This window comes from Centroberyx affinis, unplaced genomic scaffold (assembly GCF_046629955.1).
Source record: "Centroberyx affinis isolate AG114_WGS23_722 - 3 ecotype Tasmania unplaced genomic scaffold, CSIRO-AGI_Caff_v1 ptg003208l_1, whole genome shotgun sequence".
NCBI lineage: Eukaryota > Metazoa > Chordata > Actinopteri > Beryciformes > Berycidae > Centroberyx > Centroberyx affinis.
This window is the reverse complement of record NW_027281247.1, coordinates 371,174-384,364: the sequence shown is the minus strand read 5'-3', so window position 1 is coordinate 384,364 and position 13,191 is coordinate 371,174. Positions and strand designations below refer to the sequence as shown.

Genomic DNA, 13,191 nt, shown 5'->3' with positions numbered 1-13,191 from the left:
AATGTAGTAATTTATGAAGTAATATCATGATCTGATAGGTGCTGAACCTGTTCCTGGCCCTGCTGCTGAGCTCATTCAGCGCTGACAACCTGGCGGCGACAGACAAAGATGACAGCGACAACAACTTGCAGACTGCCATTGGACGAATCCGACATGGCATTGCCTTCACCAAGTCCCTACTGCGACGCACCTTCAACAGTGTCTGCCTCAGGAAGAAGAGGAGAAAGAAGGGCATGGGCGACGACAAAACCCTGGATGAGCTCCACAAACCTTTAGGGCACAATTCTCTCCCCAACCACACCACTGTGGAGCTCATCAAAGACTTTCCTAAGAATGGCAACGGGGATGTTACTGGAGTGGATAAAAATGGAGACAAGTACATAGTCAACAGCATGAGCGAGGATTCTATGATGACCTTTATCCACAATGCTAGTCTGACTGTCATTGTCCCTATTGCTGTGGGAGAGTCAGACTTTGAAAATCTCAACACAGAGGACTTCAGCAGTGCCTCTTCTGATGTAGATGGAAGCAAAGTGGTAAGGATGCTTATGTGGATTGATCTGACATGCTACCAGGTTTTTAAAATGTTAATATTGCATTTTTGATAGTTTTTCAATTTCCTTTTAGCAGGGTTTCATCATGATTATAAAGTATGGATCATGTCAATATATGCAATACTTTCAAAGTAACTTTACTGCTAGAGATGACTTGGATAATGCTCCTTTTAAACCAAGCTTAATAAGGCATATCACAGGCAGACAGAAGGAAATAAGAGGGACATTAAAGTGTGTGAACGATGAAGAAGAATTTCAATATTGGTTGTGGTTCTTGGCGGATACATCTGTTGTCTTAGATAAGTAGGATGTTCCATTGCAGCGGTCACACTGGAGCACTTAGCCCACTGTCCATGGCAACGAGGTATGAGCATGTGACATGACGTTTCCCCTGGAGACCCCATATACCACGACCCTTTAATGAGGAGAGGCCACAGAGACAGGAAAATACCAGCGTTCAGATTACATTATGTGCCATTTAAGTCTGAGTGCTGGGGAGCTGAATCCTCCTCTTAAGGGGGCTGTTTGCTTTGTGTTAGAGAAAGGCTCATTTCAGCCCTCTTTAGGTACAGAGTGTGAAAGAAATGTCACACACAGCTATACAATTGTTGCTACCACATTTTTCAAAACATTTTATTTACTAATTATTGCTGATATTATCAGATTGTTACAGATATGATTTCCTTTCGTTGTGAATGTACTTTGTCAGATCTTTTAACAATTTTGCTCACAGGCAGTGTTATTTGGTAACATTTTGTGTGACTTTTTTCTACACTTAACGCCGTTTGTTGCTGTTGCTGCTGCTTCACAGATGCTCTCAAAGTTTTCAGTGAGAGGAGACTTGTAAGAACACTTTACTGTACATAACACTTACCATGGACATTGCCTGTCCCATCTACAATATTCAACCTATTCATTGGATCACTCATCTTTTTTGTGTGCCCTTACTTCATTCCCACACCTGTTTTGAATTATTGTTTTTGTAACTGTGTTGATGCTGCAAACAGATTTTATTGATTTTAATATAAGTTCAAAGGCTTCTATGCAAAATTGATAAGCAGCATCACAAACTTCATCAACAAGTTTTTCTTTTATTTGATTATTTGGTTTGTTTTGTTTTGGGGAGTGGGGGGTTATACACAACTGTGTATACATAGCCATTGAACGCCAGAAGCAATGGATTTTGCTTTGTGACATCAAAATTCATTTAACTGGACTGCCAAACATGACATTTTCATTTAAAATAATGGGATGATGACAGCATTATAGCAGCTTTATGCAGCATTAGACCTAGTATTTAGATATTTTCCAAAATAGATAAGTTTTCCAATGCAGATATGTACAACTTCAGGTAAACACATTGGTGTTTTGTAGTGACATTTGTGTGATTTTCTGCATGCAGCACATCGCCAGTGCATTATACTAAACACACTGTAGATAATGCCAAATTAGACGTAATATTTAGCCTTCCACAAATAATATGTGATTTTGCTCAAATATCAAGAAGTGGTTTCAATCACATCTAACAGCAACAGAATGGATAGATTGAAGCTTGAGTGGTAGCAGAAACCTCCAGAGGATCACATTGGGTTTAGTGCTCACAGTATATCACAGTAACATGCTTACATCATTCCCTGCTCCGCATTAGCTGGTCCCAGGACAGCCCAGTGCTACTGCATTCTCAGGAAGGCATTCAGGCTGTTCTCATCTCACAGCTATTAGGAGACACACCCTGCAGAAGGCACACAGCAAAAGGCTGAGGGAGAGACCATGCGACTGTATGATACTGCCAACCTTTAAGAATCACCAGTCAACAGGTTTTAGATATTTCTGCCTTCTCGAGCATACCAAATTCTTATATTTTCTATATCTTATACTTCACAGGATTGTCTGTGAAGCAGCATATATTTATTTTGTTTCTTGTGGTTAAGCAAACATTTGACAGGGCAAACATGTCCTGTGGGACATGTGTATTTGTGTTTATTTTAATATATGACAGCCATAGTATGATTTAAATTGGAAGAAGAAAAAAACAGTGGTTTATTTAAAGCCCTGTAGGAAGTAACTTAATTGTCTCACCTTCACCTTTATTACATCAATCTCCCATCTTGTCTGGCAGAGTTGGATTTCTCCTCCCAAGTTAAGTGGTGGTGATCAGGAAACTAGCCAAGAGCAGCAACTGTAATGGAGACTCCTTAATGCCTTCTCTGGTCAAGAGCAGAGCACTGCTATTCTGCTGTTAAGCTAATGAGAGGACCCTAATGTTTTTGTTTGTTTGTTTGTTTTTATTATTTAGGCTTGTCTACTGTATATAAACTGGACATATGTGTTTTCATGTCAGTAGTATTTATAAAATCTTGTTACAAAAGATGCTACATTTGGTTCAAAAAGTGCTGGACATGAAAATACTGGACCATACATGTTCTTTAGTTCAGCCATCACAAACTTGATTCAAACATGCAGTCTGAGTGAATGCATGTCATTGACACTTGTGACGTCATTCTTACCAATTGCCTTTAGCAAGACACAGTGATCTGTCCCAACAGCAATTAAACTTAACCAATTACACTCCAAATTAATGTGTCTTGTGCTATAAGTCTCTTGGTATTTCTGACCATTTTTGCATGAAATAATACAAGTCTTGTTGGAGAGATGTGGACCCTGTGAACTTGCATATGGCAAGTAGTTGTACATCACTTACTATCCCATAGTCATAGACACAGATGCTCAGTATGTCAGCTCTTGGATAGGTGCTACATTTGCCATGTAGCATTCCCAGTCCTATCAGTGATATTTGCTCATCTAACATTAGTTTTACTTGGCTCCCTCTGCAGATGGTGGATGATGATGGCCAGTTCAGCTCCTCTGAGGGCAGCACAGTGGACATCAGGGCTCCTGGGGAGGGAGGAGAGTCTATGGACTTTGAACTGGAAGAGTCTATGGATCCTGACGCCTGCTTTACTGATGGTGAATACTACTACCACTACTGCTACAGCCCTGTTCAAAGTCACAAAGTGCTGTAAAAAAAAAAAAAAAAAAAAAAAAAAAACAAGCATAAATGAACTTCATCATCAGCTATAATAAAGGAAATACTTGTGCTGCTGACATCAATAACATATAGCATGTTGTGGCTGACTTATTTAAAAAAAAAAAACATACCAAATTGGCTACACATAAACATGTTGATGTAACTTACAGCTTATCATGTTTCTACAGGCTTACTTAAATCTAATGCTAACACCAAGTTTTTTACCACATTGGTGTTAGAATACTCTGATTTTACATTTTACATATTTATTACATAGCTCAAACGCCATCTAACCCTTTGTCTCTACTCAGGCTGTGTGCAAAAGTTCCAGTGTTGCCAGGTAAATGTGGAGGTGGGCTGGTGGAAAATGTGGTGGACACTAAGAAAGACCTGTTACCGGATAGTGGAGCACAACTGGTTTGAAAGCTTTATCATCTTCATGATCCTGCTGAGCAGTGGAGCGCTGGTAAGTCTCCCTGGTTGTTGATGCAGAAGGGAAGGAGCTGAGCTGGGATGATTGCTGTTAATGGCTTGTTTCTGAATGCCGGATTTGGCTGCTCTCATGTTATCTCATTATCCTAATTGGCGCTCTCATCACAAGCTAGGCAGTAGATACTCAAACCACCGTGTAGCAAGTGTGGTTTGTTTAGTGTTAAGGAGTTAGTGCACACTCACTTTGGGCTGTTCACTAATCACTGCTGTGATTTTGTACAAATTGCAAATTTATCATTATATACTAGGTTATGTCTGGAATTTGTCTGAGATTGACATTTTTCCATTGTGAAAAAAGATCCCAAAGTTAAATGTTGACCATTTACCTAATTACTCCTCATTTCTGACAATAGCATCAACAGTGACTGTGTGCATTTGACATCACTGAAATCTGTATGGCAAGTAATTACTCACTTTGATTGCATTCACATACAGGCATTTGAAGACATCTACATAGAAAAAAGGAAGACTGTTAAGACTGTGTTGGAGTTTGCAGACAAAGTCTTCACCTACATCTTCATTCTGGAGATGTTACTGAAGTGGGTGGCATATGGATTTGCCAAATATTTCACAAATGCCTGGTGCTGGCTGGACTTCCTCATTGTTGATGTAGGTTCTCCCTTCAAACACCTCTCTGTTTACACAGAAACAGGGAGGCATGTAAATGTTCAGTGTCATACTCAATTGTTGAATAATTGCTTATTTGTTGAAGAATGGTTAGAATTGCTTCAGCATGGGACTGTGGCAAGTTAGCTTTAAATTGTGTTCACTGTCTCTCTCTCTTATTCTGATGACGTTATGTCTGTGTGTGTGTGTGTGTGTGTGTGTGTGTGTGTGTGTGTGTGTGTGTGTGTGTGTGTGTATGTGTGTGTTCTAGGTCTCACTGGTCAGCTTGGCAGCCAATGCCATGGGATATGCTGAGCTTGGTGCCATCAAGTCCCTGAGGACACTGCGAGCTCTGAGGCCCCTGAGGGCCCTGTCACGGTTCGAGGGCATGAGGGTAAGAGTCACCAGAATCCCCCACCCATCCTGGCTCACAGTGCACATCATCACAGTGTTTTACCAGTGTCACTGTCCACCAACAACTCTCTGCACTGCTATGGAGCACGGGCACTCTGCAGTCAGACAAAGGGCAGCACACACAAGCTTTGCCACTTTGCAAGACCTAATGAGTAGAAATCCAAATAATTAAATGCATGTAAATAAGGCATTCCTATCCTTTCCTAATCCTCTGCTCCGGCTGTTATTTGTTCTCAGGGCTGACTTAAAAATTGTCCTTACATGTAATAATCAACGTTGCTGAATTAACTACTTGACTGATGCTTTCTAAATTACATTGTAATGGTAAACCAGTGATGCAAAATATTAATTTAGTGGTTCCATATCTGTTGTAACATAAATAAAAGAATATATAAATGGTGTAGTTCTGATACTCCAACAATATTTTGCTGTGCAATGCAAGTGTGGTCTAAACGAAGGTTGATAACTTATGTAATTGGCAGGGGAGGGTTGTCGGCTGCTGAAAATCAATGTATTGATCAGCTGCTTGCATGTTGTGGTGGTCTAGATTTCCAGCGCTGCTATGACAATGGTCTCTCCTCATGTGGTAGCCAACAAATTCCCCCATCTGCATGACTGGCTTCTCATTTACTTCAATAGCTCTACATTAGCGTTCGTTGCAACTGTACTGCTTGGATGTTGTTTGCTGGGTGCCTTTAACATGAATTCATTCTTTTTTTATTCATGTGTTTGTTTTTTTTTCATTTACAGTAAACAAATTTTGTGGCTTCCTCCTGCCTCTACAAGGTTTTCTGTTTTGATGTTTTTCTAAAATGTAATTGTAACCCACCAAAAACAGTTAAGATACATCATACATATACTTCCTTTGATCAGTGTCCTCCCTCCTCTCCTTATTCTTTCCCCACCTTTTACCTTGTAGTTGTCGTTGCTGTGAATGAGCTTTGGTGTTAGTGATACTTGTGATGAGTTCATGCTGATTTGTATGCTGGTATTTAAACATTCACTCATGTGTTTTCCTATTTTCACCATTACCAAATTATACAATATTGTACATCAACTCTACTTGCTGTGAGCTCTGCCCACTGTAAAGATGGGATGTGTTCATGTGTTGGTGTGCAGGTGGTTGTCAATGCCCTATTGGGGGCCATCCCTTCCATCTTCAACGTGCTGCTGGTTTGTCTCATCTTCTGGCTCATCTTCAGCATCATGGGAGTCAACTTGTTTGCGGGAAAGTACTACCATTGTGTCAATACAACATCGGGGGAGCGTTTTGATCGATTAGAGGTGAACAACAAGTCAGAGTGTGAGGCCTTGGAGAAAGAAGGAGTTGCTCGCTGGAAGAATGTCAAGATCAACTTTGACAATGTTGGTGCAGGTTACCTTGCACTGCTGCAAGTGGTAAGTAAATTCTGAAGTCTGTGTAAGTGGTTAGATAATTGCACTATTTGTGCATATTGTACAGTGCATAAATGTTGCAAATTTATAATTTATTATTTAAATGTGAAGTCTACATAATGTTTCTTAACATTCTATGCATACATCTATACAGGCTACATTCAAGGGCTGGATGGACATTATGTATGCTGCTGTGGACTCTCCAAACAAGGTAGTTAGAGTTTAATGTTTAGTACAGTATTTCATCCTGTTTGATAACACATTGATAATTATTATTTAACATGAATTAATTATTACTTTATTGTTAACTATCAAATAATTAACGATTATTTTGTAGTGCAGTTTACTAAGGATTGCAGTTGAAAATAGTTCATCTTGAGCAGAAAGGATCTGCACATCATGTGTCTCTTCTCACAAGACGACCAATCAAAAAAGCAAGGCAGATTTCAAGCAGAAACTGCTCCGCAATGTGAACACAGCCTTGTTCTTTGAACAATCAAAGATTTTAAAAAATGCTGAAGAGGGCGCAAAAAAAACATAACAAAACCCTGCACAGGTAGTGATGTGATGAAGTTTGGGATTGAGCAGATTTAAGGCAAGCACCACCCTAGTTGACCCGGGGCGGCTCTAAAAAGCTATTAAAACACGTCCTTTCAACACAATTACACTCAGTTACATACGTCTGTAAATAGTTGTGATCGAACAATTATCATGGCATTTCAGTTATAATAGTCCTTTTAATACTTTTTAGTGTTGCTCTCACACTTCCTTCTTTACTTTGCTGGCTGCTGGTCTTCTGCTGCGTTCACCTTTTATCAGAAGAAGCGGAAGAACGGGATTTTGTTGTTTCAACTTGAAAGTGTTCTTTACATGTTTTACTTGTTGGAAAGCCCACATCCAAAATCATTTGCACTTATATATTTCAGTCAACCATAAATTAACTACAGCTTTGTAAGCACATTGATTGCATTGCAGTTAATATAACTCATAACTTTGTGTGCCTGCAAAAAATTCACTGAAGCTACATAAAGCTCTACAGTGAAGTATGGGACGAAATTTTGAACACAATCAAAGACATTTTGATCAGTGTTTTAAGAAAAAAATACTTGGAATTGTTGTGGAATTTAATATTATTAAGCAAGATAATAACAAAGTGTTAATACAGGGTTAATTAATGTAATCAGAAGCCATTGTGATCTCATCTCTTATCAGTTATGATACAATATATAAATGATAAACTTTTAAATTTTTGTTACAGTGTCTAATGATCAAATAGCCTTATTTATATAATTTACTAATCTGTTAAAAGAAAAAAAAAGAATTATTTGTCAATGAATTTATCAATAAATAATTCTTAACTAATGTTAAATAATGATAAATTAACATTTACCTAAAATTACCTAAAAAAAAACCATTGATTACAAAAAATTAAGGGCGTCCATTGATTTCCATCAGAAGATGTCAGGAATATTTGCTTATGTACTTAGAATTCTAGAATATCCTCACAATTACATAAGAGGGAGTAAAACGTTTTCTTGTGATGCAGTGTAGTAGCTGCTATAACTTATTTTTCATATTCTGTTTCCCTATTATAGCTGGAAGAACAACCTGAGTATGAGGTCAATCTACTGATGTACCTGTACTTTGTGATTTTCATCATATTTGGATCCTTCTTCACACTCAATCTCTTCATTGGTGTCATCATAGACAATTTCAATCAGCAAAAGAAAAAGATAAGTGTCAAATCTTGGTTTTTAAACAAAATGGTATTCAAACTGTCTGTAATACAGGTTTCCAGAAATATATTGAGGTATTTGTGCAACATTCATTCAGCAATAATTAAAACTCATTGTCACACAAATTGTGTGTATTGCTCAAAAGTAGTATAGAAATTTAAAGCAAATGCAGAAATGTAAACGTTTATATTTTGGTAACATTTTAATTGTTAGACAAATGGATAATAATGGTTTAGTCTCTAAATCATTTTTTTTTTATATAAAGCCTGTTTCACTGATTATAATGTATTAATCATTTAAAAGAAGTTTGACTGACTGCTCACTGACTGTTCACTCAACTGCATTGTTTGAATGCCTTACAGTTTGTACAGTGTTGCCTGTGCAGTGATTTAACATGCCTTGCATCCTCTTTTTACTTTGGAGGTCAAGACATCTTCATGACTGAGGAACAGAAGAAATACTACAATGCCATGAAAAAGTTGGGGTCAAAGAAACCACAAAAGCCTATTCCTAGACCAGCAGTATGTCAAAATATCTTTGAGCGTCTTTGAGACTGCATCTCATCTGTAGTGAAAATCTAATCTTTATTTCATAGTGTTTAAAATGTATTTTTGTTTCTTTGTCTATTTCAGAACAAGATTCAAGGATTTGTGTTTGATTTCACCACAAAACAAGCATTTGACATTTTTATAATGGTTCTCATATGCCTTAATATGATCACCATGATGGTGGAAACTGAAGACCAGTCTAAATATACAACCAAGGTTCTCTACAATATTAATGTATTCTTCATCATCATCTTCACTGGAGAGTGTGTGCTAAAGATGATCTCACTTCGCCATTACTACTTCACCATCGGTTGGAATGTATTTGATTTCATCGTAGTTATTCTGTCAATCATTGGTACGACTTACCTCCATCTAAAACTGTGGTGCTGAGTTTTGAACTATAGCCATTAATTTTGTCAGTATACTTGTATGTCTAATCTATTCTGCTTTTTTTCCTAGGTATGTTTCTCTCAGAAATTATTGAGAAGTATTTTGTATCACCAACCTTGTTCAGAGTCATCCGATTGGCTCGGATTGGCCGCATCCTCCGCCTTATTAAAGGTGCCAAAGGAATCCGCACACTCTTGTTTGCCTTGATGATGTCACTTCCTGCCTTGTTCAACATTGGTCTCCTGCTCTTCTTAGTGATGTTTATCTATGCCATCTTTGGCATGTCGAACTTTGCTTACGTCAAGAAGGAATCAGGTATTGATGACCTTTTCAATTTTGAGACGTTTGGCAACAGCATGATCTGTTTGTTCCAGATCACCACCTCAGGAGGGTGGGATGGCCTACTAGCTCCCATTCTCAACAAACATTTCCCTGACTGTAATAATGAAACGAAGCATCCTGGCAGCTCCACCGCTAAAGGAGACTGTGGGAACCCGACTGTGGGAATTATCTTCTTTGTGAGCTACATCATCATCTGCTTCCTTATTGTTGTGAATATGTACATTGCAGTCATTCTGGAAAACTTCAGTGTGGCCACTGAGGAGAGCGCTGAGCCACTAAGTGAGGATGATTTTGAAATGTTCTATGTGGTCTGGGAGAAGTTTGATCCTCGTGCAACCCAGTTCATGGAGTACAATAAGCTGTCAGAGTTTGCAGATGCCCTGGACCCACCGTTACGCATAGCCAAACCCAACAAGGTCCAACTCATCTCTATGGACCTACCCATGGTGAGTGGGGAGCGCATTCACTGCCTGGACATCCTGTTTGCATTCACCAGTCGTGTCCTGGGCGAGGGTGGGGAGATGGACATGCTAAGGGGGCAGATGGAGGAGCGCTTCATGGCCTCCAATCCCTCCAAGGTGTCTTACGAACCTATCACCACCACCCTCCGTCGCAAACAGGAGGACCTGTCGGCCCTTGTCATTCAGAGAGCATTCAGACAATATATGATAAGGCGTGCTGCTTTCAAGCCCGCTGACACGTTTAATGAGAAGACTCAGAGTGGGGAATCACCCATTGACAAAGAGGATCTTGTCACAGACAAATTCAATGAGATTTCTAGTACAGATAAAAATGAAGTACCATCCTCCACAGCCTCACCACCCTCATGTAACAGTGTGACAACACCAGGCAAAAACAAATATGAAAAAGACAAAAGTGAAAAGGAGGTCGTGGGCAAAGATGTCAGGGAGCAAGATATGTAAAAGAACGCTGGAGATGCAACAAAGACATTTAAATTCATGACAAAATGTTTACAGCCTTTGAAGGTGACTAATACATCCATTGGACTCCCTTTTTTAGTATGGATATCTATGCCAAACTGACCATGCTTACTTGAGTCTAAAGGTTGGTGCCTAAAATGAGAAAATGACTCATATTCAGGCTGCGCTGGGACCATTTCTTTCTGGTGGTGTTAAGGAGTAAGAATGGCTTCCGGCTGTTTGTGGGAATGGGCAACATTTTGAGTGTTTTACAGTCTGAAACATTAGTTAATGCTTTAACTTCTCTTGCAGCTAGTTCTGCTATCCAGTGTCTTGAATTATTGTTATATTAATGACTGTTGTATTATTTACCTACTTATTTTTCAAACAGAAAAAAACAATTATTACTTTTAGAATTTCTAGGTTGGTTATTTGACTTTTTATAAACTTTTTTTTATTTTTAAATAGGGTTATTGCTTCAGGGGTAGTCTTGAAAAACAGTGGTATTGCTTTAAGGCTAGTCTTGCTTACTGATAGGACTTACAATACTTGACAAATCCAGGGGACAATGGGAGTTACTGCAGTTAATTCAAAATATAGACCTGCATGAATGCTCCTCCATGATTATGCATGCTAGAATATACTATCACCATCAAGCTCTCTCCCTGTCCATCATGCTTCATGATATGTAAAGTATTGAGTCATCACATGGGTGTTTTGTATGGATTACAAAAACATTACTTTAGCATACAGTCCAAACAAACCCAATCAAGTACAATCTCAGAACAGTAACACTTTGACAGAAATACTTTGCACATTCAGTTTTGTTGATTCATCTAAATCTATCAAATACTTCATCTCAACTTGCTCTTTGCTACCCATGTGTACAATACTTAATAAACTTCACTAATCACCATGTTGCTATGTACAATTTTTAGCATACAACTGTTTGCTAAAGCAGTGTCTAACGCACCCGCAGGTTTGTCTTTCAAAGCTGGAATGCTAGAGAAAGCCAACGTTGTTTGCACATTGTAACTTACCTTGGCATAAGTTACCTCGATTAACCATGAACCTCTTGCCAATTAAACACTGTTTCTGCTACAATTTGCTCCAAGTGGGGATTTTTCCTGGAGAATTTGCTTGTATACTCCATATTCTTGGCACAGGAACATCATTGATCAGTGCTCAAAATCTCCTTTGACATCTCCCAAATACAGTTTCCTCTTTGCATCCACCTTCCCATACTTTTCTCAGATTTTTTTGTTGTTGTTATAAATGAACCTCAATATATATTCTATAATATATGAAGTACACAAATACATTTTATATTATGTGATATTTCATGTGTAATAGAATTGAATCAATATTCTTATATGTGATATAAAGCCAAATATATTCTTCATGTGCTGCTGTATGCAGATAGACAGGGATATGATATATCTAACAGGAGCTGAAAGATGACTACTCTGATATATAAATGTCTATATGATGAATACTGTTGCATATATGAATGATAATTTTTCTTCATGACAAAGCCATATGTTTAATTATTGGCAATGTTAAATGGCTGTACTGTCTGCACCGTAGCAACTGTTGTTATTCAACCTTTAACTGCACATTATTCAGAAACTTTCCTGGTGATCTGATAAAAGGGAAGTTGATTTTTAATGTTTTTTTGTTGTTGTTTGTTTTTTGGATATTCGTGTACTTTGTAAACTGTGGTCACAGTTTACCTCTCAGTCTTTATCATACTAAATATCTAAGATGGATAAAAGATGGGTCAGAAAATTCTGAATATGATTGTTTCAAGGATATAGCATCACACATCATGTGTGCCCTTGGCTGTTTCCTACTTCTGTTTACATTTTATAGTTATAGTTGTGTTACTCTTGTCAGTCTTTCCCATAGTGTGAAAACTACCTTAAATTGTGTCACAGCTACATCTGTTGTTCCATGTTATGAAAGTATAATTACATTTATGTAAGTATATTTTGCATGTAATGAAAACATTCAATATGTATACTATACTTTATACATAAACAATGAATGTTTTGATTACATAGACTTTAACAGCTCCCATCATTCATATGCATTATGCTTGTAGTGTATAAGTAAACTGCATGCAAGATATTGCTATAACCCATCTCACTGAAAAGCCAAAAGAATAAAGATTACATGTACCTCAAGGATGGCTGCAAAATATTCATTTCTTTCATTGAACACTTATGTATTGTTTTTGTTTTTATCATTGCTTGTAATTTTTTTGTCTGAATTCTATATTGAAACCAATAAACACACACATGCACGCATACACACACTCCATTGACTACATTCACCTTAACCTACACCACTACATGCCTAACCTTAACCCTTAGCCTAACCATAACCTAATCCCAATTCTAACCATAAACCTAAAGCCAACTCCTGACCCTCAAATAGCCTCTTGAAGAAGTGAAGACTGGCCAAAATGACCTCACTTCGCAAAAATGTCCTCACTCTGGAGGTTTAAAACTCAAATTGGTACTCATAAAGATAGAAGTACAGGAACATACACACACACATAAAAATATGCCACAGGGAAATAAATGAACAGATCATAGTGAGTGAGGAAGATATTCTCCCAGGGTTGAAGCCAACTGACCAAAATTTGGTTCATTATATATAATCAACTAATCTCGCATAGCCACACCTCCGTCTCAAACGAACAGACATCTGGAGAACTTCTCATCAGAAAATTTTGTGTAAGCCATTCGATTGGCTCCGAGT

The 13,191-nt window shown here is 38.1% G+C and overlaps 1 protein-coding gene across 1 annotated transcript in view; it reads left to right on the top strand.

The window, feature by feature from the left end:
* scn1laa (sodium channel, voltage-gated, type I-like, alpha) overlaps nucleotides 1–12,561 on the top strand; it is a 31,452-nt gene extending 18,891 nt beyond the window's left edge. Inside the window, exons 17-27 of the mRNA XM_071538129.1 lie at nucleotides 39–536; nucleotides 3,389–3,521; nucleotides 3,894–4,048; nucleotides 4,510–4,683; nucleotides 4,952–5,074; nucleotides 6,214–6,492; nucleotides 6,644–6,700; nucleotides 8,085–8,222; nucleotides 8,642–8,746; nucleotides 8,858–9,128; nucleotides 9,233–12,561. Coding sequence (XP_071394230.1) covers nucleotides 39–536; nucleotides 3,389–3,521; nucleotides 3,894–4,048; nucleotides 4,510–4,683; nucleotides 4,952–5,074; nucleotides 6,214–6,492; nucleotides 6,644–6,700; nucleotides 8,085–8,222; nucleotides 8,642–8,746; nucleotides 8,858–9,128; nucleotides 9,233–10,428 — 3,129 coding nt within the window. The 3' untranslated portion in view covers nucleotides 10,429–12,561. The remainder of the gene's footprint in view (nucleotides 1–38; nucleotides 537–3,388; nucleotides 3,522–3,893; nucleotides 4,049–4,509; nucleotides 4,684–4,951; nucleotides 5,075–6,213; nucleotides 6,493–6,643; nucleotides 6,701–8,084; nucleotides 8,223–8,641; nucleotides 8,747–8,857; nucleotides 9,129–9,232) is intronic.
* The last annotated feature ends 630 nt before the right edge of the window (nucleotides 12,562–13,191 follow it).